The 24,509-nt window shown below is 52.2% G+C and overlaps 1 protein-coding gene and 1 long non-coding RNA gene across 8 annotated transcripts in view; one reads left to right on the top strand and one right to left on the bottom strand.

Annotated features, from left to right (window-relative positions):
* The window catches only part of MROH7 (maestro heat like repeat family member 7), a 55,273-nt gene extending 33,986 nt beyond the window's left edge, over positions 1-21,287 (top strand). For 3 of the 7 annotated variants that reach the window (XM_038537441.1, XM_038537443.1, XM_038537440.1), the window contains 10 exons: positions 945-1,135; positions 5,949-6,086; positions 7,146-7,284; positions 12,438-12,578; positions 13,856-14,035; positions 14,496-14,759; positions 15,028-15,150; positions 17,966-18,068; positions 20,376-20,438; positions 20,962-21,287. In XM_038537441.1, the coding sequence (XP_038393369.1) occupies positions 945-1,135; positions 5,949-6,086; positions 7,146-7,284; positions 12,438-12,578; positions 13,856-14,035; positions 14,496-14,759; positions 15,028-15,150; positions 17,966-18,068; positions 20,376-20,438; positions 20,962-21,206 (1,587 nt within the window). In that variant the 3' untranslated portion in view covers positions 21,207-21,287. Of the gene's footprint in view, positions 1-944; positions 1,136-5,948; positions 6,087-7,145; positions 7,285-12,437; positions 12,579-13,855; positions 14,036-14,495; positions 14,760-15,027; positions 15,151-15,959; positions 16,026-17,965; positions 18,069-20,375; positions 20,439-20,961 lie in introns of those variants that run through there. The other 4 variants (XR_005359755.1, XM_038537445.1, XM_038537442.1 and 1 more) reach the window with 4 other exon arrangements.
* Positions 12,026-24,495, bottom strand: LOC119871883. The gene is made up of 3 exons (XR_005359757.1): positions 24,380-24,495; positions 18,390-18,605; positions 12,026-12,701 (listed from the first exon to the last, which is right to left on the bottom strand). It is a non-coding gene; the product is annotated as an uncharacterized LOC119871883 (long non-coding RNA).
* Positions 24,496-24,509: the final 14 nt, after the last annotated feature.

Genomic DNA, 24,509 nt, shown 5'->3' with positions numbered 1-24,509 from the left:
CTCTCCACCACACCTGTGAGGCTGGTGGGAAGAAGACCACTGACCCCGCCTGACAGAGGATGAAAGAATCTGAGGCCAAAGAGGGCCAGAGAGTAGTGGGGCCAGAATGAGCCCTTTGATTTTGTGACCCCCACCCGTCACCTCCCCCACTCCCGCCCCAGCATTGTCCTCCTGCCAGTTAGGGAGGCCTTGGTGGGCTGAGCGAGAGGCAGGCCCAGGCCAGCACCAGAGCTGGATGGCAGGTGGAGCAGTTCTACTGTGAGTGCCAGTCGGGTCCCAGGGAGCGTCATGGGTCAAATGCCAACAAAGCCAGGTTCCCAGGATTTTGGAGGTCTGGTGTGGGGAATCATGGATAGAAAGGGTAGGGTGTGATCAGTAGGTATGGAGTGACAGAGTCCAGGACTGGGCCTCCCTGGCTCCCACTCAAGGCTGGCATTTGTTTCTCAGTTGCTGGGCACAGGGGGAGGGAGTGAGGGAGGCCTGGTTTAATGGCCCAAAGTGAAGGGACAGCTAGCTGGTGCCCCACCATGGTCTCTGAGCCTGTGTTATGAATGAGGAAGAGGCAGGATATGAGGCAGTTGGTGTCTGAAAGCCTGGGTTCCAGTCCTAGCTCTACTCCCAAGGGCTAGGTGACCATGAGTAAGTGCCTTCACCCCTCTGAGCATGTCCCCTCAGCTGCACAATGGGATCAAGAGTCTACCTCATGAGATATGAGAGGAGCCCTCCACCCCATTCTTTCAGGGCTCTGTCAACACCCAAGAGACAGGCTGTTGTTTTGGTGTGGGGCTCACCCAGAAAGCCAGGAGTTGGGGTGTGGTGGGGGGTGTAGAGATCTGGGCTCTACTAATTTGAGCCAGAGAAGAGCAAAGACCTAGGTCCGACCTGCTAGAGAAGCAGTCCAGGCCCCCCCAGGAGCCTCCTGCCAGCCTCCCCTCTGTCCCCAGGCAGCCAGCGGCCTGTGTGAGCTCCTGTCGGTCAACAGCTGCGTGGGCCGCGTGAGGCGCATCTACCCCCAGCTTCTCCTGGCCCTGCTCATTCAGGTCCATTATCACATCGGCCTCAACCTGCCAGGCCGCATGGCTTTCCGCAAGGATACCAAGAAGGACACTCAGCCTTCTGTCTTCGTCCCCGTGCGGTATGTCCTGTTGTCCCTGGCTGGGGAAGGGCCACCTAGCAAGGCCCTTCCTAAAGTCTTTTGGGCAATCCATCGGTAGAAATTAGCTTTGGGACTAAAAGAGGAAACAGAAGCACACTTTCAAGAGAGCTGATAATTTGCTCAACAGCTGTTGGGGAGCACCTGCAGTGTTGCGTGTGTCAGACCTGCCTGGTGCTGGATGGGAGCAAAGAGTCAGCCTTCCCCCAAGGAGCTCACAATTTCATATTTCCTCCTCCCTCCCTAGAGATATTATTTGTATTAGCTTTGTATCCAAGGCCCATCATTTTATTTTATTATTTTTATTTTATTTTATTTTTTAAGTGGACTCCACACAGGGCTTGAACTCACAACCCTGAGATCATGACCTGAGCTGAGATTAAGAGTTGGACACTTAAGTGACTGAGCCACCCAGGCACCCCTTGCCATTTTATTTTTAATTATTAACCAGTACAGGTAATAGATGTACATGGGTAAAAATCTCAAAAGACATTAAAAGTGAGTCTCCTTTCCTCTCCTTACCCACTGAGCCTCCTCCAGAAGAGCCAGGTTCTTTCATACCCTTCTACAAGTGGTTTATGTAGAGATAAGCACACATTTATATTTTTATTTTTACACCAATAGTAGTGTAATTTGCAGTTATGCACTCTTGCTTTCAGCTTATACTAACTATATCATAGGAGAACATACACATAGAGCTGCCTCGTTATTTTTAACATCCACATGATATTCCAATATACCATCATTTTTAACCAGGATCCTCTTGGTTTAGGTACTTTGCAGCCCCCTTTGCCATTATGGACAATACTGCAATGAGTTAATTGATATGTCTTTACGCACACACATGCTTGTACATGTAGGACAAGTTCCTGAATGTAGAATGGGCACATCGATGAGTTTCTGCATTTCAATCTCAAGGGGAGACAGGGATATGTGGCAGAAAGTGCTCTTGACCAGTGAGTGATGAAGGGGAAAATGGAGTACCCCCTAAAGCACCCAGTTTGCCACACGCCCCTCTGCCCCCCAGAGGTCACTGCGTCCAGTAAGATGTGAGAATGGCTGTCTCCTACACCTTTGCCAGCATGATGGAACAGAAGGTGTTTATATCTTTGCTGATCTGAAAGTTGAAAAAAGAAATGCTGTCATTTTAGTTTGTATTTCTTTTATTATGAGTGAAGTTGAGGTTGAAATGTCATTTGTGTTTCCTTTTTTTTTTTTTAAGATTTTATTTATTTGAGAGAGAGGGAGAGAGAGAGAGAGCATGCATGCACATGAGTGGTAGCAAGGAGGGGCAGAGGGAGATGGAGAGAATCCCAAGCAGACTCCCCACTGAGCACAGAGCCCAGTGCGGGGCTCCACCTCAGGGCCCTGAGATCATGACCTGAGCCAAACCAAGAGTTGGTCCCTTAACCAGCTGAGCCACCCAGTGCCACTGTGTTTCCTTTTCTATGAGCATCGTTTGCCCAATTTTATATAGGACTATTGGGAATTTTTCTTGTTAATTTTTAAGATTTTATTTACTTATTCACGAGAGACACAGAGAGCGAGGCAGAGGGAGAAGCAGGCTCCCTGCATGGAACTCAATGCAGGGCTCGATCCCAGGACCCTGGGATCACATCCTAAGCCAAAGGCAGATACTCAACCACTGAGCCACTTAGGCGTCCCTTCTTGTTAATTAGTAAGAGCATTTTATATATTAAGGACATTAACTCTTTGTTACTTGTATTCCAGTTTGTCACTTAACTGGTAACTATTTTCTGATCTTTGGCTGTTCAGAAGGTTTAAATTTGCGTGTAGTTGAGTTTAGCAGTCTTTCCTTCTTTGGCTTTTTTTTTTTTTCAGAGATTTTATTTATTTGTTCATGAGAGACACACACAGAGAGTCAGAGACACAGGCAGAGGGAGAAGCAGGCTCCAAGCAGGGAGCCCAATGTGGGACTTGATCCCGGGTCTCCAGGATCATGCCCTGGGCTGAAGGCGGCGCTAAACCGCTGAGCCACCTGGGCTGCTCCCTTCTTTGGCTTCTGTTGTGTGCTCAGAGGGGTACACTTTGAGGCACTGAGGGCAAGCAGTTGCATAGCTGGGCTTAAGGTCAGAACATCTTGGGTTTGAGTGCTGGTCCCATCATTTATTTAGGCTTTGTATGTTGGCTAAACCACTTTAACCTCTTGGCAGCTTGGTGTTCTTGCCCATGAAATGGGGCAAGTGATTCCTGCCCCAGGGTTCTTTTTTGTTTTGTTTTTTAAGATTTTATTTGTTTATTCATTAGAGACAGAGAGAGGCAGAGACACAGGCCAAGTGAGATGCAGGCTCCCTGTGGGACTCGATCCCAGGACACCAGGATCATGCCTTGAGCCTAAGGCAGATGCTCAACCACTGAGCCACCCAGGCGTCCCCCACACAGGTGTGTTGTAAGGACCGAATAGGACCCCACATCACAGCGGGACACCACGTGCCAAGAGTCTGAGCACCTGGCACTCAGGAGGGTGGCACCCTTGGCTCAGAGAGCTGGTGGGTTCGGGGAGAGCAGAGAAGGTGCTAGAGGAGGAGCAAGAGGAACACGAGGTGGCAAAGTCCTCAACGGTTGAGGGATAAAGGGCGTGATCTTTCCGCTCCCAAGACCCCCTGAGTTAGGCCTGGGTGAGGGAGCTGGAGAGAGCCCAGTGTCCACCTGTGCAGTGCAGCTTCTGTGCTCTGCGGCAGCCTTGGGCTTTGGTGCAGCTCTGTGTTGGGTCATTGGCCCCCCATCCCGCGAGAGGAGGACTGGCAACACTTGCTCCACTTTGCTGGGAAAAGCTGGGGAACTTCTAGAAAGGTGGAGCTCGCAGAGTGGGTGTTTGAGGGACCCAAAAGACCTGCACCACCACCCACAGCCTTCTTACCGGCAGTGTCACCTCTGCCTTCTTACAAAGCAGCACAGACCTCATTTGGGGTCTTTGGGAGTGGGTGGGGAGGAAGGAAGATGGGTAGAGTCATTTTTGTAAAAATTTGGAGCCTGATCAAGGAAACGGGGGAAGAGAGCAGTGATGTAACTATGATGTGGTGCTGTGTCCAAAAGCGTTGGCCTGATTCTGAGTTCCCCGCCTGGTACAAACCGGGGTCTGGGTAAAAGCTGCGACTGTCTGAAACCCTGAAGTCACTTCCTTCCCTGTGGAATTCCTGAGCTCAGAGCTGTCCCCATGGCAGGCAGAGAGCAGGTGACCAGCTGCTCCTAGAGATGGGGACACACTCGGAGGGGAGGGTGGTCAAGTCACGGAGGAGAACATATGTAGGAGGCTCATTTGGTCTTGGTTAAAGGTGCTGGTGTTTGACTGGAAGGTCGAATCTTCCTCCTCCAAATGAAAATGCATAAATCTCTGCTTTGCTGTTCAGCCAGTGCTTGGAGTTTTGGGGGTGAGGGAAGAAGGTGGGGGAAGGGACGGCTGGGGAGGGCGAGCCCCAGGCTCTTAGGTTGGGTAACACCTGGAGCCTGCCTCCCTCTCTCCCTTCCTGTGTTTGTGTGTGTGTGTGTGTGTGTGTGTGTGTGTGTGTGTGTGTGACTTTGCTGGTTCAGGACTGTAACTGACAGCACACGTCTCAAAGAATCAGCGCAAAGCTTGCATGGTTCTGAAAGCCCTGGCCTCAGTAGAAACTTGAATTTTCACACTGAATCAGTAGTCATTACAAAACCCAAGACATGAAAATTAAAAGCAAATTCCTGAACATCACCTGATCTCTAAAATGCTTTGATGCTTTGTCTTGAATCACGAGAACCACCAACTCTCAGTATCTCCTGAGGCACGTCCATACGTTATAAACTCTTTAAACGAGGGCTTACATTTCTAGAAAACTTTGTTTAAATGTAAGCTTCATTTCACACATTGCCCAGTTTTTAAAATATTTTATTTATTTATTCATGAAAAACACAGAGAGGCAGAGACATAGGCAGAAGGAGAAGCAGGCTTCCTGCAGGCAGCCTGATGCGGAACTTGATCCCAGGACCCCGGGATCATGACCTGAGCCAAAGGCAGCCGCTCAACCACTGAGCCACCCAGGCACCTCTGTCCATTTTCATTTCATTTTATTTTATTTTTAAAAATATTTTTATTTATTTATTCATGAAAGACACACACACACACACACACACACACACACACCTGTGGACACCCGGCACTGTGCCGAGGACACAGCAGGGCATCAGCTGGTAGCTGTCCCCCCTTTTTGCTCCTTCACAGCAAGGCTGCTCAAGCTGACCCGAAGCTCTGGTTCCCAGCCTCATGAATCCATGGGTTGTGAAAGCTCCCCCTACCTCCCACCCGCACTGCCCCCCGGGGTTGCTGTTGTGTATCCAGGTTGGGGGATCCCTCCTTAAGTGCCCTGAGAGGGTAAAGGACTCAGGCCAACAGGAGATTTTGTACAAGTGAGTGGGGGTGGGGGGGCTGCCCTGCAGGGAGCTGCCCTGTCAGGAGTATGAAGGGAAGAGGAGGGGAGAGAGAGGCAAGCCCAGGGGCTGGGGGGCTGCTGGGGACACCTGGCTCTGACCCCTCCCTCCAGGAAAGAGGCTCAGAAGAAAAGGGAGGGTAAAGCACCATTTGGGGGAATTTTGCTTCTGTTTACTCTCTCAAAGCTAATAAGTTTTAAAAACTTATTAAAAAGCCGCTTTTTGGGGGTACACTGGTGACTACTACCTAATGATCAGCAAGGCCCAGAGAAACTTGTGTGGCCAGATTGGAGCTGATGATGGGAGAGGCCGGCTGGAGGGAGGCCCGGCCCACGGAAGCCAGGGCCATGAGGTCTCAGCCCCCTTGTCTTGGCAGCTGGGTGGTCAAAGTGGTGAAAACCCTGCTGCTGAGGATGGGCTGTTCGTATGAGGCCACCTTTCTGGAGGACCAGGGCGGCTGGGAGCTCATGGGGCAGGCGGAGAACCACCACCGAGGAGTGTCCCTGCTGGCAAGGTGAGGCTGGGGCTGCGGGGGCAGAGGTAGGGGGAGGGAGAGTCGTCAGCAAGGGAGAGACTCGGGTTTGCACCTGTCTCTGGGCAAGACCTTTGCCTCGGCCCATCACCTCCTCTAAGTGGGGGGGGGGGGGTAGCGTTCAGCTCGGTGGGTGGACACGCTCTGTGGACGCTCACAGGCCATAACAGTGCCTGGCAACCGCAGAGCACTCAGCTTACATATGAAGCACCTTTTCTCGCTGCATTAGGACTTAGTTCCTATACTAATACGGACGTGGTGGTGTAGTGAGTAGTTTACAGTGTGGCCCTGGAGCTGGGCTGCCTGGGTCTGAATCCCAGCTCACCACCTCTCAGCTGTGTGACTCAGGGCCAGTTCCTGTCCCTCTCTGGGTCTCAGTTTCCCCCCACCCTCCGCCCTGTCCTGCTCATGTGGAAATAATAATAGGAGCCATCTCCAGGGTTTAGGATAAGGGTTGAAATACTTTGAACAGCTCCTGGTATATGGGAAGGGCTCAGCACAGGTTAGCTTCCACTGCATTTTGCTGACTGGTGGAGCAAAGGTTACCAGCACAGCAGGATGCCAACCAAGGTCCAGAGAGGGACAGCTATGTACGAAAGGTCACACAGCCAGGAAGAGGCAGTGCTGGGAGATGACCTGCTGACCCAGACCGGGGCTCTTCCCTTTGCCACTATACACAGCCTCCTGTAGGGTCGGGAAGGGGGACCTCGATTTCGACAATGTGGCTCCTGCAGGGATCTCAGGATACAATTGTATTTACTGAGCACCTACTATGCTCTAGGCACCATACAAAGAGCTATACGCTCTGTGCTCCTGGGCAAGCTTTCCCACTCTGAGCCTCAGGTTCCCCGTCTGTAAAATAAAGCAGTTAAACTAGATGGCCTCTGAGATCCTCTCCAGGTGGGAAATCCTGGGAACCCAGGACCCCAGGTGCCCCTGCCTTGCTCAGAGGTTAGAGTGTCAGATCAGACCCCCCCTTCCCCAGCAGGTCCCCTGGGGCAGGAGAGCCTGAGGGGACTGCTCACCCTTCCTCACTCCCAGGGCCATGGTGCACTACTCCTGCCAGGAGCTATGCCGCATCCTGTACCTGCTCATCCCACTCCTGGAGAGAGGCGACGAAAAGCACAAGATCACTGCCACCGCCTTCTTTGTGGAGGTACCGAGGGGCAGCAGGCACGGGGTGAGGCTCCTCCTCCCCAGGCCCTGGAGCATGGGCCTCAGTTTATATTCCTGGTCATTTCTCCTGTGCAAACAGTACTTAAGAATGGAGAGTTTCATGGGCCTGGGTGCTCTAGAACATACAGACCTCATAGGGTCTCCCTTTGCTCCTCCTGTCTCCACTCCTTCCAGACTCCCCTCCATGCCCGGGCAACCCCCAGCCTTGGCTGGGCACTGCCTTGTGCCGAGCACCAGATTAGAGATGTAAGGTTGGTGATACAAATATGAAATCGACTATGCCCAGTCCTCAGGGAATTCTCAGTGTGTCAGGGAAGCCAGAGGACACCCTAGTTATAACATGGGGTGCCAGGGAGTGACCTGTGTTCTGATGGGAGCAGTCTAGGCTGCGGTAGAACAGGAAACTTGAGGTGGTGGTGGTGGTGGTGGTGGTGGTGGTGGTAGCATCATGGAGGGCTTCCTGGAGGAAGCGACATGTAAGCTGAGTTGAGTGCATGGAGAGTACTAGGCAAGGTGCTGGGAAGAATGACTCAGGAGGTTGGTTAGGGTCAGAGCCAGAAGAGGAGACCCACCAGCGATAATAGCTAACATTTACTGAGCACTTACCATCTTCCAGGCAAATTCTTAGAGTTTTACACATTTTGATTCATTGAATCCTCATAAAAATCCCATGATGCAGATGCTATTTCATCCCCCATTTTAGAGGAGGAAACTGAGGCACAGATTTGAGTCAATTTTCCAACACCATGCAACTTGTAAGGGGCAGACTCAGAATACAAACCCAGACTCCTGGGTTCTCAAACCCAATTTCTCCCTCCCTCCCTCCCTCTCTTTAGTTTAGAAAAAAATCTGGTAAAATATATATAACATAAAAGTTAACCATTTTAGGGGCACCTGGGGGGCTCAGTCAGTTGAATGTCCAGCTCTTGGTTTTGGCTCAGGTCATGATCTCGGGGTCCTGGGGTTGAGCCCCGTGTCAGGCTCTGCGCCTAGTGTGCAGTCTGCTTGTCCTCCTCCCTCCTCCCTTCTCTCTCTCCCTCTCTCTCTCTCTCTCTCTCTCTCTCTGTCTCTCAAATAAATAAAATCATTAAAAATAAGTTACCCTTTTCGCCATGTTTACGTGGACATCCCAGGGGTATGACGTACCCGCACACTACGTGCAGCCAGCAGCACCATCCACAGAACTGCTCATCTTCCTTCCCGAGTGCAGCTTCTGTCTCAAACTGAAACTGTATTCATTAAACACAACCTCCCAAAAAAATAAAATAAAATAAAAATAAACACAACCTCCTGTTCTGCCTCCCCAGCCCCTGGCAACCAACTTTTTACTCTGTCGCTATGAACTTGGCCATTGTAGGCTTCACGTAAGTGGAATCCACTTAAGTGGAATCATACAATATTTGTCCTTTTGTGTCTGGCTTATTTCTCTCAACATTATGTCTTCGAGGCTCATGCGTGAAGTTAACAGGGCTCAGAATTACATGTTTTTTTTAAGGCTGAATAATATTCCCTTGTATGTAAACACCACACTTGGTTTATCCATTCATCTGTCGCTGGATGCTTGTAAAACCCACTCTCCCAACAACCACCCTTCCCGTCTCTCCTGACCTGCTGGTTGTCATGCCCGGGTCTGCGCTATCATCAGGGGCTGCAGTGTGGGGTTCAGAGGTAGGAGGCTCACTTTCTGCTCAGAAAGTGGAAGGTTAAGGAAGGCTTCCTGGAGGAGGTGCCATCTGAGCTAGGCCTTGACAGGTGAGTAAAGTCCGGGAGATGGACAGGAGGCAGCAAGGCCCTCTGGGCATTTCCTGCGTCTCTCCTGCCTCGCTAGATGGACTGTGAGTCTGCAGAGGAGGGACTGTGAGGGACTCACAGTCGTGTTTGCATTACATCCCCAGCCCTGAAAGCTCCCTAAGAAGTAAGGATTGGATGGATGAGTGAGTTGCCCAGAGGAACACTTGGCCCGGCCCTGCTAGGACCAGTAGAAGGTGTCACCTCCAGGAGGACAAGCTTGGGTCTTGGGGTCAGGCGTCCTAGGTTCTGGCCCCAGCTCTGCCAGGTTCTAATTTCCTTGATGGACCTGGTGAGGGAAAGGTAATGTTCAGTTTCTAGAGGACCTGAGATATCCCAAACACTGTGCTGACCTCTTTCACATGTCACCCCTGGATTTGCACAGTGGTGCTGAAAACAAGGCTGCTTCAAGATCCCACCACACAGCTCAAGGGATCCAGAGAGACTCTGGCTAGGTGTGCTTGACTGGATCTTCTTTTCTTTTCTCTCCTTTTTTTAAGATTTTATTTATTTATTTGAGAGAGTGAGAGAGAGAGAGAGCACAAGCAGGGGCAGGGGGCAGAGGCAGAGAGAGAAGCAGACTCTCGCTGAGCAGGGAGCTCGATGCAGAGCTCGATCCCAGGACCCTGGAATCATGAGCTGAGCCAAAGACAGACGCTTAACCGACTGAGCCACCCAAGTGTCCCTGGATCCTCATTTCTGCTCGCCCACTTCTCTCTAAGTGGTTCTTGGGGGAGACAGTGGAGGTTGCACCTTGCAGACCCCAGAGGAGGTTCCCATGTCCACTACAAGGTCAGGGGCGCTAGGCTTAACCTTAGGGCCACTGCTCAACGTTCCCCTGGAACTCTGAGCAGTGGCCCTCCTCCCTGCAGCAGTGTCCTCAGCCAGCTTCAGTCCCTCTCCCACTCCTCAGAAGAGGGGGACTACTCTTGGCCAGAGCCACTCCCCAACATTCACTGTGGTACGTTGACATAGCTCGCATATCCTGCCCACCCAGGCTTCCCCAGCTGCCTGTGCTGTGATTGTCTATGTGTGTGCTGCTTCTCCCAAAGCCAGGTGAACTCAAGGGAGCTGTGTGATCTTGGCAAGTCCCGGAACCCGCCGTGTCTCAGTTTCCTCACTTGTAATGTGGGGATAATGAATTGCCCACCTCATAGGATTTTCTTAAAGATTTATTTATTTTAAAGAGAGAGTGAGAGAGAGAGAGTGCCTGTGTGTATGTGTGGGGCGCGGGGGGCAGAGGGAGAGGGAGAGAGAGAATCTCCAGGAGACTTCCTGCTAAATATGGAGCCTGACACAGGGCTCAATCCCACGATCCTGAGATCATGATCTGAGCTGAAATCAGAAGTCAGACACTTAGCTGACTGAGCCATCCAGGCTCCCCTAGGGTTTTGATGAGGATTAAATGAGTTCATGTAAAGCTCTTAGGATAGTGTCTGCACCTAGGAAATACTGTCTGTGAGTCAGCTATGTTGCTATTATTATTTCTTTTTTTCTTTTTTAAAAGGTTTTATTTATTTATTCATGAGACACACACACACACACACAGAGAGAGAGAGAGAGAGAGAGAGAGAGGCAGAGACACAGGCAGAGGGAGAAACAGGCTCCAGGCAGGGAGCCCGACACAGGACTCAATCCCGGGACCCCAGGATCACACCCTGGGCCAAACGCAGGCTCTAAACCACTGAGCCACCCAGGGATCCCACTATTATTATTTATCATCAGTACTCTTTTCTGCATCTCTAGTGTGTAGCCTGGTGCAGAGCAGGCCCGAGTATCAGTTGTATGATGGGTGGAGGATGGGCCGAGGGTGGAGCCCCTCCTCTACTGCCTCCTCCCCCTCTGGGCCACCCCCTGCCCTTCTCCCCAGCTCTTTCTCCTCATCATACCCACACGGGGTCTCAACAGTCACACTAGAGGTAAGACCACACAGATAGGAGAAGTGTTTATGAGGATGACCAGGCAAGAACTAAAAACCAGTTGGTTGTCGTGGGTGGAAGGTGGTGGGAAGGGGAAGGGGATGGGGTGATGCCTGGTTTGGCTAGGACAATGGGGTGTGGGGGGAGCTGGTGGTGCTAAACCCAGCCATGGGAGCATAGGACGAAGGGCAAGTCTAAGGAGGAAAGGAACCAAATTTCACATTGGGCCTGAACTCATGCACCAAAAGTGTTCCATAAGCATATCTCTACCCCAGAGCTTGTGTCGGGTCACAGGGGCCCTGGGAGAAATGCTCAGCGTGTGTCTTCAAGGAAGCCCCAGTGGGATGGAGGAGGCAGACACATGAGCAGATAGGGGCACTCAGGTTTTCGTGGTCAGGGCTCCCAGGGGCCCAGAGAAGGGGGCAGTCCACCTGGGTGAGGCCTAGGGGCGTTGTCAAACACGGCTTCAAGGGGGGCCGAGTTTTAGAGGGAGCCAGGCAGTGAGTAGGGGCTGGAGTGGAGGTGAGAACCCTGCCAGCACAGAAAGGACAAAACAGCCTGGGGCATTCCACAAACAATGGGCCACTTGGGGAGAAGCTGGCTGGGGTGTAGGGTGGGCATGGAGTGAATGAGGCCCCAGAGGCAAGCAGGGCCCAATGGTGAAAAGTGGGGTGAGGGTGGCATGGAGGCTCTGAGCTGGACAGTGACACATTCAGCCTTGCTGTGAGGTGCTGACGGACATCAGGTGGACATGTCTGGCCCACTGTTGGTTTTCTGATTGAGAAGCTCTGGACAGCGGCACAGACGAGAGATGGTGACTTGGGTGTCACATGCCTGGGGACAGCAGTTAAAGTCCTGGGCAGAGCTCATCGAGAACAGTGGGCAGAGGGAAGCCAGGTGGAGAGGACAGCCTTCAGCACCACCCACGCTGATGGCTGGGGAGGCAGGAGCCAGGGGCTGTCACCAACTAGAGCAGTGCCATGGGACATGAGAGCCACTAGCCACGTGGGGCCTATTCAGCCTCTGAGATGTGTCTGTCTGAACTGAAATGTGTTGTAAGTTTAAAATTCACACCACGTTTCAGACTTGGTTCAAAAAAAATTTTTATAGAGTGTAAATAAAATATATCAATAATTTTTAATTTGATTACATAGCAAAATGATAATACTTTGGATATATGGGGTCGAATAAGATGCATTACTGACAATTACTGACATTAATTTCACCTTTTTTTTTTTTTTCTTTTTTAATGTGGCTCCTAGGAAACTTAAACTTAGGCCTGTGGCTTGCCTTGGACGGCACTAACCAGATAGCCATCATTCAGGTCCCACACTCAGCCCCTGGCCATCCAGCACGTACTCCTAGTGCCTGGGGAGACTGGGGAGGGGGTGTGTGTGTGGGGGGTTGCCCTGTCCCTCGGCTCAGGGAGTAATTACCGCTATTCCCTCAGCTCCTTCAGATGGAGCAGGTGCGGCGGATCCCAGAGGAGTACTCTCTGGGGCGGATGGCAGAAGGCCTGAACCACCAGGAACCCATCATGAAGGTGCTGTGCATCCGAGGCCTGGTCATCTTGGCCCGCAGGACTGAGAAGGTGAGCAGAGGGCAGAGGAGAGCCTGGCCCAGCCAGGCCTGGAGCTGGAGGAAGGAGGGAGCTTGGCCATCACAGACTCTAGGATGTTGGAATCCGTTTCTGTCTCTGCCTCGGCTGCCCCATCTGCAAAGAGGATAGCCTTTTATAAATCCCTATATACTTTCTTCTTTTTTTTTTTTTTCAAGATTTTATTTATTTCAGAGAAAGAGAGAGAGAGAGAGAGAGAGCACAAGCAGGGGGAGGTGCAGAGAGAGAAGGAAAAGGAGAAGCAGGCTCCCCACTGAGTGTTGGAGGCCGACAAAGGGCTCAATTCCAGGACCCTGTGATCAAGACCCAAGCAGAATGGGGCACTTGGGTGACTCAGTGGTTAAGTGTCTGCCTTTTGCTCAGGTCGTGATCCCTGGGTCGTGGGATTGAGTCCTGCATCAGGCTCCCCGTAGGGAGCCTGCTTCTCCCTCTGCCTGTGTCTCTGCCTCTCTGTGTGTGTCTCATGAATAAATAAATAAAATATAAAAAAAAAAGACCCGAGCAGAAGGCAGACACTTAACCGACTGAGCCATTTAGGTGCCCCAGACTTTATTCTTTTTGAAATAGTTTCTAATCCAATTTTTGCACAATAACCCAGAAGGCAGTATGTATACGAGGGGTTGGGGATGGCAGTAATTATTCCTATTTTACAGATTAGGAAACTGAGGCCCAGATTGTTGGTGCATCTTAACAGTTTTTTAAAGATTTTATTTATTTATTCATGAGAGACAGAGAGAGAGGCAGAGACATAGGCAGAGGGAAAAGCAGGCTCCATGCAGGAAACCTGATGCGGGACTCAAGCCCAGAACCCCAGAATCACACCCTGAGCCAAAGGCAGATGCTCAACTGCTGAGCCACCCAGCCATCCCCATATTAACATTTTAAAAGTGCTTTGTGTTCCCCTACCAGACACCGTTGCAGCTCCTGGCATAGAGGGACAAGGGCAGGATGTAGACTCAGAAAGCTAACTAACAATGCAGGTCATCTACCTGGTGCCAACAGGGGGGTGGCAGCCAAGGGCCTCAGGTTCTCAGGTATCCAGACCAGGAAGGTGTTAGTGAGGCCAAAGAGGACTTTGGGGACAGCAAGAGCTTGAGTGAAGACATTCCAGGCAGGTGGGACGGCATAACCAAGGGCCTGGAGGTGGTACCTGCCCCAAGTTCATCTCAGTGAATCAGAAGCTGGGGCTCCCACCTGTCGGGCCCTGCCATCAGGTAGAAGCCCACATCCCAAATGGTCCTGCCCAATAGACTGCCAAGGTGCAGGCCCTCCTGCCCTCCATGGTGAAGGGGCTGAAGAGCATGGATGGGCTGCTGGTGGTGGAGGCCGCCCACAACCTCAAGACCATCTTGAAGGGGCAGGACCGGAAGCTGACGGACAGCTCGGTCTATGTGGAGATGCTGCAGATCCTGCTGCCACACTTCAGCGATGTAAGGGATCTCATGGGGGTGGGAGTGGGGGTGGGGGGCAGCCTATGGAGGGTGGCTCTTCACTACTCTGGGGGCTGTCATAGCTCCCGTGGCCCACCGAGGCAGGGCTGAGCTCAGTCAGCCCAGGGGAAAGGACGCTTTGTTCCAACTGGCGTGTGTCTTTTTGTAAGTGGTTTGCACAGAGAAGGATCCTTTTGTAATCAAGGTTCCCCGGACACTTACCTCATTGCAACCGACCACCTAGAGGGGGCACACATTTTTAGCTGGGTCCGGTGGGGGGCGGGGGGGGGGCATTTTTCCACTTGGCATTAAGGCACCTTTTAGGTGAGCAGGGTTTACCTGGCTGGGAAAAATGGGCAGAGCTCTGGACCTAGGCTCCAGTGAGGGGGGACACTGGCCCGAGGTCACCCCACCACGTGGCCTCTTCTCTGCTCCATCTCTGTGCCTCTTGTGCCTGGAGGCCCCCCTCCCCCCCAGTGAGTGGAAGGAAGGCTGTGTGCCTCCATGGGGGGCCCAGAGGCAGCCTCCTGGAGGAGAGAGCATGCCTCAGCCTCTGGATCTGCCCCAGTCACGAGAGGATGTGCGCTCCTCCTGCATCAACCTGTACGGCAAGGTGGTCCAGAAGCTGCGGTCGCCCCGCACCCCAGCCATGGAGGAGCAGCTGATCAGCACCTTGGTGCCCTTGCTGCTGACCATGCAAGAGGGCAACGCCAAGGTGAGCCAGGTGAGTGTGTGCAGGCGCCGGGCCCTGTGGCCGAGCCTCACTTTATGGAAACCAAGCCAGCGTCACCGGCAATCTGTTATGGACAAGCCTGTTTGCCAAAGGCAGTCGTGTCCGAATCCCTGCTCAGAGGGAACAACGTCACTTGTGCATTTCAAATAGGAACTGATTTTTCCCAAATTCAGTTTCATGAAACTTTTTCTCCCCTGGAATATGTTCCGGCTGTCCTGGAATTCCCCAGCTCTTGTACTCTCTTCCTGTTGGCCTCCAGAAATGTATGAAGACCCTGTTCCACTGTTCTTGCTTCATGGCATGGGAATTGCCGAAAAGAGCTTATAGCCGGAAGTCCTGGGACAACCAGCAGCAGACGGTGGCCAAGATATGCAAGTACCTTGTGAGTGCTTTTGAAACTGCAGTGGTTCCCGGGAGTGTGTTGGAAGTGGGCGATGCTTTCCCCCTTTCTCTTCCTTCTTGCACAAGCATCCTGACTGGCAATTCCACTGCTACCAACACATTGATGGGTCCTGAACGTTCATCTGCATTTCTAGCTTCTCACTTCTAGTGTCCCTCTCCAGTGGCTTACTGGACACCTTCCTGCTGAACCACACGCACTTCAGCTTATGGCCTTCCCATTTCAATTCTGCTCTGTCCCTCTAGATGCCCAAAGCAGAAACCTAGAATTATCTGAGTCTCTATCTCCCTCACCTTCCACGTTCAATCAATCTTAAATATCCTAACCATTTCTGCGTCTGCTTCCCCCCCTGTCCTCAATGTCCCTGCCCTTAGTTTAGGGCACTAATGTCTCCCAGGCGGGCCGTGGATCCATCCACTCCCTGGCTCTCTCTGCCTTGAATTTCATCTTTCCCCATCCCATCCCATCCCTACTTGGGCCACTAGAGCCACAAACATGAGTCTGTCTGTGTCACAGCCCTGCTTTAAGAGCTTTATTAGTTCCCTTTTCTGCATTAGCAATTCCCAGGCTGAATTCTCTGAGACACCCATCCCACAGGAAATGCCCCACAGAGGAGAAAAGGGGTTCTAAGATGAATAAGTTTGGGAAACACTGCCTCACCATCTTCCTCCTGGGGATTTTCAAGGCCACCAGCTCATTAAAGGCTCTGAAATGTTCTATGCTGAGATGTTCCGTGGCTGTTGAATCCATGGTTTCCCAAACTTATTTAACCACCAAACTCCTCTTTCCAGGTAACACCTGAGGGCATCCTGGGGTAGGAGCAGGCCACCAACATGCCATGGCACGCATGCTAGAAGGTTTGCCACCTAGTCCCCTCTACCTCCCCTGCTGTCACAGCCTCCTCAGGATGCAAACTCAAAGACAGGGATTAGCATGTAGGGGGTTTATTAGGGTGCAGCATTGGGGTCGACAAACCCATGTCCACTTGTTACTGGATGCCAGCCACCCTGGGAAGGGACTTGACTTTGGGCCAGCAGTTCTGTTCCTCGGAGGCAGTCCCCAGCGTTAGGGGACTAATCCTTCCCACTGGAGGGAGATCTGGGTGGGGCATGCCAGCACTCACAACACCAATCTCATGAAAATATGCAAGGTAACAGATTGTTCCTAGGATTCAGAAGAGGGGCTGGCCACTACCATTTATCAGTAATACTTAAGACCTCTGCACTCTGGGGTCTAGTATTATTACCATCATTTCACAGACAGTAGAAGAGGCCCAGAGGAGGCATTTGGCCAGGGCACTAATTGAAATACCTACAGTGACCAGGGACTGGGCGGAGGATAATCACGGGTGATGTGGAAGTGGTGGGACCTGTGTCAACCTAAAAGGGCCCAGGCCCTGTTAAAAGCATGAGAGGGTCCTCTGCTTTCACAAGAAAAGCCACAAACCCAGATTTTCATAAGACATTAATTAGCAATCAATTTAGCTTGTTGAAAACACTGTGCTGGTCATTGCTCCGCCAATGACTTGTGGTTTGTGGGCTGCCGGCTTGTGATGTCTGCGTTAGACCCCTCTAGATTTTCTGTTTCTGCTCTTTCCAGCATCAACAGGTTTGCTCATGTGAAGGTCAACTTCTAGCTTTAGCTTTAAGGAGGGGGCAGTAACCCATCCATCCATCCATCCATCCATCCATCCATCCATCCAATGCTTTCTGGGCATCTCTGCCACACCAAGCTTTGTCCAGGATACTGAGGACTCTGAGCTGAGTGAGCTGGCCCCTTCTCTTGGGGGAGCTCTGGATCCTGTGGGGGAGATAGGTATAAATAATCAGAGTGCAATGTCATAGGTGACATGACAAGAGCTGTAGGAACATGCAGCATGGTGAGAGCAGCTCTATCCAAGAGTTGAGAAAGGCTTCAGAGAGGAGGTAGCTTCTGAGCTGAGCCTCAAGGGATGAGAGATGCATCAGATCAAGAAGAGAGGGATGGGCAGGCCCATCAGGAGCAATTACTTGTACCAGGCACAGATCTGGAGAGAGCCAGGCCACATCCTGGCACTGGAGCTCAGTGTGCATAGAGGTAGAGCCATTGGTAGAAACTGAGGCTGAGGAGCATGATCATGAGGGCTTTGATGCCAGGACTAGAGTTTACTCACTGACGTGCAGATTGTCAACTGGAGAGTAATCATATCAGATTCTTCTTTATTTGCCTCAACAATGCCTGTGTCCTAGTTTTTCCTTGATCAAACCCATCCTGAACACCACTGTCAGACTATGTTGCCCCAAACATTGCTTTGTCATTGCTCTATCAAGAAAGGACTCCTGGCTTCCTATTTTCCAATGCATAAGTAAGCCTTATTCCTGTCTGGCTCTTAAGGAATTTTAAGACCTCTCTAACTCTCCAGTTTATTCTTCACTGCTCTGTAACTTGAATTCTTCACCCTGATCAGAGCTGACTCCTTATCTATCATGTCCCTTGCATACCATGTCCATTCTGACTTGGCCAGACTTTTTATTTTAGAACTTTCCTTTGAGCAGCAGCAGGGGGTGGCCTGGCAGGGGATGCACCCAAGGCAGGAAGACCATGGAAAGGATTGTTACAATCTGCAAAGAGAAGAAGAAGCCAGGGCTCTGGGGGCCTCAGGCAGAGAGGCCAGGATGGGTGGCAGAGAAGTTTAGGAGGCAAGGGGCCAGGGCTTGGCTGCCTTACGGGGTCACAGTTCCTAGTTCTGGGAAGGGTGGATGGGCAGTTAGTACCTCTGAGGAGGGCCCAGCACTCTTGGGCTTTCTCTTTGTCTCAGGTGACTACCCACCAGGACAGCGCCTTCACATTCCTCAGCCAGAGCCTGGAGTATGCCAAGAATTCCCGGGCCTCCCTCCGGAAGTACTCAGTCATGTTCATAGGTAACCTATCAAAACTAGTTTTGCTGCTGGGACTCTGCCTCCTGTCCATTTTGCTTCCTCCCCTTGGAAGGAAGCTGCCAGTCCTTCGGGCGCCTGGGAAACACCTCCCCTTGGGTATGAGGTTTGGCCAGCAGATAGTAGCAGTTCAAATTGGAAAGGTCTTCCCTCCTTTAAGAAACCTGCTTGGGAAGTGGGCCCCAAGGTGGATCCAGCCTGAAGTCCTTGTGCAGGTCACAGCCTTGGCAACTGTACACAGCGGAATCGCTGCTTCCCGCCCCCAAGCCCCAGTGCAGCATGGGTCCAGGCCCAGTGGGAGCCTACCATTGACTGTGCGAGGAGGGGCCAAGCTGTGCAGTAGAGTGAAGTAGAATCTCAGCTCCACGGAGTTATTTACTCCTGTAAAATGGGGATTAGCTCCTGTTTCACAGGTCAGAGGAGAATATTTTTTAAAAATGCGAAGCCTGGCCAGTCGAGGTGCTCCCTCAAGGTGCTCATGGTGCTCACTCCATATTTCCCGTAATTTCAACCTCTGCCTTTCTGGGGGAAAAACAACTAGAATCCTCAGTCAGTCAGAATCCCTTACTCCATCCCAGACCCTTCTGATGGCATGTGGGAATGTCTCCTCTCGGCTACTCCCCTCTCCTCCCCTAACAACCACACACTCTTAACCAGGACTAGGAGACCCCACTGAAAAGAAGCTTGGAGAGGATGACATTCCCATCCCCTAGTTTTTTTTTTTTTTTAAGATTTTATCCATTTATTCATGAAAGACACACACACACACACACACAGAGGCAGAGACACAGGCAAGGAGAGAAGCAGGCTCCATGCTGGGAGCCCGATGTGGGACTCAATTGCAGGACCCCAGGACCATGCCCTGTGTCAAAGGCAGGCGTTAAACCGCTGAGCCACCCAGGGATCCCTCCATCCCCCACTTTGAAAAGTGATGCTTCTTTTAGTTCCTTTCCCCGATTCATTTGTGGTTTGCATCAGTCCAGTCACCCACACACCCATTCACTGGTTCAGTTAGCAAATGCTGCTTGATGCTCCACTCTGTGTCAGGTACCATGTCTAGTGTAGAGAAACAGAGAAGTCTTCTGGAGGTGATGTGGATATCTGGCGTAGGGCTGGGGTGGGGGTGTATGTGCTGTTAACATGCTCCAGGCAGGGACAGAGAAGCAATGCCCAGGGCTGGGGGCATCCCTCAGACTGTGGGGGGCAGGGGGCCTGCTCAGAGGTAGCTTCTCACACAGAGTGACATTATCTCCTAGATGTGGACATTTATAAATCTTGCTCCAAATTAATCATATCTAAAAGTGTTCGTGTTTAACACTTGAGTCTGTTCTCTGTGCCAGGGGCCTGTGCTGGGGAAACCAGGCAGAGGAGAGGACACATCCACCCCCAGCACAACCCCAGGCCTGGTGCAGTGACTTCTAAACTCTTGTGGGTTTATGAAATCCTGAAGAAAGTTATGAACACTTTCCCTAGAAAAATGCATCCATGCAGACAATTGTGCTTGTGATTTAAGATCCTCAGAGACTGCCCTCCCCACTTTCCCACCCCAAGTGGAGCTAAGCTTGAGACCCTGGGTCTGGGAGATATTCATAAGTCACAAAGTACATCACAGTATATACAGAAGGAGAAACTCAGACACTCTAGGAACCCAGAGAGGCACCTAACCTAGTGTGGGCGTAGGGTCAGGAAGGATTTCCTGGAGAAGTAATATGTTAAGCTGAATAGTCAAGGATAAATAGAATGAGTGAGGGAGAGAAATGTGGGAAGGGCCTCACAATAGGAGAGATGTCTGGCCTGGTGGGTTCAAGGACCTGCAGGTGCTTTGGGAGCCAGGCATGCAGGCGTGGAGCAGGGGAGGGCTGAGTGTGGTAGAGGAGCAGAGTCTCAGGCCCTCCAGGGGCCCATCAACCACCTGCCTGAAAGGTACATGAAGCACTCCATGTCCTTCATATTAATGCTGCTCCAACTTTGGGGGCAGTTAGGGCAACACCTCCCCAAGTCTCAGATGAGGACATTAAGGGCCAGCCTCGGACCACCAATGGCCACACTGTCACAGTCAGCTGTAGCCGAGATCCTGTCCCTGTCCTGGCACCATCCCTGCCCTCTGGGCCTGCCAACGTCTCCTGGGACCCCTCTTGGGGAACCTGTCCCAGGGTCAAAAGGAAGTTCTCCTTCAATGTTCTCATTCTTGAGACTCAAGTTGGATGGGAGAGCTTCTCTTAGGAGGTCTGGTCTGTGGGCGGGGGTCGGGGTCAGGAGGTGGAGGCACTCACCTCTTGGATTACTCTCAAGGGTCCCTGGTCCCTTGCATGGAGAGCATAATGACAGAAGACCGTCTGAACGAAGTGAAAGCAGGTAAGTCATATCCTACATCTTTGAGATCTCAGGGGCCAGTGAGAGGATGAGTGGGCTCAGAGCAGGTGACAGGGGACAGAAGGCAAGTGGCTTCAGCTCAGTCCAGCTGCGCTAGTCTTTATCCACAGCGAGTAGGGTTAAGGGGTCACCAAGACAGCATACACCGCCCCAGCCCAGGGGAGGTTACAGTCTAGGGAACCAGGCTAGAAAACAAGCCCCAAACCATTTAGTGCAGGGCCAGTAGTTCAGACTCTTACTGGAGGCAGATTAATTTTGTAACTGGGAAAACTAATGGGAGCATGAGGCTGGGGCAGTCCAAGAAGGCTTCCTGGAGGAGGCAGGTTGTGATTCAGGCTTCAAAAGGCAGGCACAGTTTGAAGAGCTGGGAGGAAGGAAGGTGAGATGAGGGGATACTAAGCAGAGTGCCTAAGCCAAGGCACGGAAATGAGAAGGAGGGATGAGCTGTGAGATTCATGTGGGGGCCTGGTCTTAAAAAGTGGCCTTTCCCCTCCCCATGACCCAGCTCTGGAAGACCTGAGACACGACCCAGAAGCATTGGTGTGCATCTATGCAGCCCAGGCCCAGGACCACATCCTGGCCAGCTGCTGGCGGAACTCCTGGCCGCTGCCGCACGGGGACTCGTGGGTGTGTGACCCGGTCCCCACGCACCGCTGGAGCCCTAGCTGTGAGAACCTGCCCACTTCCCACCAGCGGCGCTCCTGGATCATGCAGCTGCTGGGTTCCTGGAAGATGTCCTTGAAGCAGTGATGTCCCTGAGCCCCCAGCCCTCCTCAGGGGCGGCCACGGCCACAGCCATGCCCCCTATAAATGCCACGTGGCTTACCTCTCCCCCTGAGTGTTTCCTCCTGGGAGGCGCCACTGCTCTGTGTCACACACATCTGAGATGAGCATGACCTTCACTGTGGACTCGGCCAATGGTTACAGTCTCACACAGGCTGCTTCATCCACATTTTATAGGTTGGAAAGCCAAGGCTCGGAGACATGAAGTGGCTTCCTTAAGGCCACAGAGCAAGTCTCCTGCATGCCTCAGTGTCCCCTCCCCCACAGGGAGGGCAGAAGAACAAGAGGGGATGACGATTGGGGTGTAGGGGAAGGAAAAGGAGACTCTCTGGCCCCATGACATACACATATCCCGGAACCCTGACCTCTTGGGTCTCTGCTCAGATATTGTCTGTCTCTTATTCAGGTAACATTCAATGAGCACCTAACTTGGGCCAGGCCTGCTCTGGGTGCAGGAGAACAGGACCAGTCCCAGGCCCTAGTAATTCGTAGTCTGATGGAGTGGTTTTCAAAAGGGGTGATTTTGATCTGCAGGGAACACTTGGCAATATCTGGAGACATTTGTGGTTGTTGGGTAGAGCCCAGAGATGCTGCAAACATCCTACAGTGCACAGACAGCCCTGCAGAGAAGAATTATCCATCCCAAATGGTCAAAAGTGCTGAGGTTGAGATGCTTTGGTCTGATAGAAGTGTCAGAGACATGTAAAGACACCAACAGCCCAGTGCTCTGATGAAGGGACTCACGGGAGCTGTGAAGTCCAAAGGATGTACATAAGCCAGCTGGGAGTTGGGGTGTCAGGGAAGGATTGCCAGAGACAAGACCCCCTGACTAGAGGGGTTCGAAAGATGATCACATGGTGGGCTTGTACACAGGACAGCAGGGCACATGGGATTGAGGACCAGCTGCTGATAGGTAGGTTCAGGGGATCTTAGAGTGTGTGTGTTGGGAGTATCAGGGCCAGGGCCAGTCACTGCGGCCTTGGAGGCTGTGTGAAGGAGGGAGGCTTCAGGGAGCAGTGTGAAGGCATACTGTGGTGTTAAGCAGGGGAGAGATGTGGGGAAACATTGGCTTTAGAAAGCTCCTTCCTCTAGATGATACAGAAACCCTAGAGGCACGGCTGGTGGGAGGGCGGTTGGGTACAGCCCTTCTGGACACAAATCTGTCACTATTCAGTCATACTAGGTTTATGTATGCCGTGATCTGAGCACACATCTTGGAGCTGGATTCTGGGCCTAACAGCAGGAAAGGGGGTGGTCTTGGCACATAACCTTTTCCATTGCCAAGAAGGTTCACAAACATGGGCCTCCTTGGAGTCTCACAATAGCCACGTGGAGTTATGGAGAAGGCAGGCCGGCTTCACTGCCCACATTCTACAGATGAAGACAGGGCTCGAAGGTGAGTGGGCCTTGTCCAAGGTCACATGAGAGAATTAGTAGAAGTGTGGGTTCCAAAGCTCTCCCAACTCCCACATCTGAGCACTTTCTAACCAAAGACACTGCTGCTTTCATTGGCCAGAACCCAGGTCTGGGCTGGCCTTGACAAAGGACAGCTACCCCATTCTGGGTCTAGGTGGCTTCAAAGCACAATAGAGGCTGACAGTCTCAGTAACTGGCCAATGACCCCAAGGGGAAAGACACAGGCATGGCCCTGGAAGGCTCACGTACATCATCCTTAGCCCTGCTGTCCCTCTCGCCCTGGGATCAGATAATGACCAAGCCTGCCTTCTCCCCTGCTGGGCCTGCCATCTCTTCTCTGCAGCCTTGTCAATCTCTCAATCCAGCCTGCCCCCATCAATCCTTCACTTGGCAACCCAGGCCTTCCTAAGACAAATTTGCCCTTAGGTCTATCACCTGATCACTATCCTCTGCTAGATAAAGGGCTACAAGATAAAGGCCTGACTGCCCTCTGGCCCCCATTCATCTTGCTGGTCTTTCCTGTTGACTCTTGTGGTACCCAGCATGCCAGGCTCTTGCACACCTCCATGCCCCTCTGCACGGAGATTCCCACTGCCTAAAACGCTCAACTCCCCTCCCGTCCCCACCCATCTGGGGAGACCTTCCTCATTGCTGCAGAGAACATGGGTCTGTGAAGTCTCAGCTGAGCCCCTTCTGTACCTTTACTGTGCAGACTCGTGAAAGATGGTTTAGATTGGTCTGCTGCCTGTCCACCTTTCCTTCTAAAACAGGCGGTGGCTCCCTGAGGCTATAGCACTCATCGCAGGGCCTCAGCAGCCATCTCCTGGGGGAACCTATGGCTGCAGGAAGGTGCACCTGGCCTGGAGATCTTGTTTCCATCTCAGCTGGGGCCGGTAGGGAGTGGTTAACCTCAGAAATAGGCATGTCTGATCAGATAGCCCCTTTCCTTGAAATTCTTTAGAAGGTACCACTGCACCCTGAGGAAGACCCAAGTCCTCAGAATCACTACCCATCATCCCTCCCACCTCACCTACTCATCACCTTCTTTCTCATTCTGCTCCAGCACCCCCACCATCCCCAGATCCCCTCCCTGGGGCTGAGCACTGCCAGCCCCCTCCATAGAGAATACTCTTCCCAGACAGGCTCTGGCCACCGTGGGACCCCTCCTCTGTTTGAATGCATGTACACCCAGCTTAACACCCCACACCCATAGAGACACCTGGGTGGCTCAGTTAGTTGGGCCTCCAGCTGCTTTTTAAAAATATTTTAAAATGATTTTATTCATGAGAGACACAGAGAGGCAGAGAGAGAAGCAGGGTCCATGCAGGGAGCCCAACGTGGGACTCGATCCCAGGACCCCAGGATCACACCCAGGGCTCAAGGCAGACGCTCAACCGCTGAGCCACCGGGGCTGCCCTGGGCCTCCAACCCTAGATTTCAGTTCAGGTCATGACCTCAGGGTCCTGAGATGAGCCCCATCTGGCTCCCTGCTTAGGGTGGAGTCTGTCTCTCCCTCTGCCTTTGCCACTCCCCCTGCATACCGGCTCTCTCTCTCTTAAAGTCTTTAAAAAAATAACTTTTCCCCGATAGCTCCTGCTAGCACCTGCCAACCTCTGACATCTTGTTTCCTGCGTCTCCCCAGTGTCTCAGCAGCTCCCGGGGAGCAGGGGTTTGATCTGCTTGGCCCAGAGCAGTCTACCCAGCGACCACCACAGTGAACGCACCAGGAGCGTAGGAAACGTGCTGAGTGAGCACACGAGGGAGCGCCGTCAGACGGGAACGCCGCGGGGGCGCTGAGCTCCTCCTCCACCCGCCCCAGCGCACTCGGGGGCGGGGCTGCGGCCGGCGCAGGGG

The sequence above is a fragment of the Canis lupus genome, chromosome 5, assembly GCF_011100685.1.
Source record: "Canis lupus familiaris isolate Mischka breed German Shepherd chromosome 5, alternate assembly UU_Cfam_GSD_1.0, whole genome shotgun sequence".
Lineage (NCBI taxonomy): Eukaryota > Metazoa > Chordata > Mammalia > Carnivora > Canidae > Canis > Canis lupus.
The sequence above is the reverse complement of the archived record's forward strand: the minus strand, read 5'-3'. Positions and strand labels throughout refer to the sequence as shown.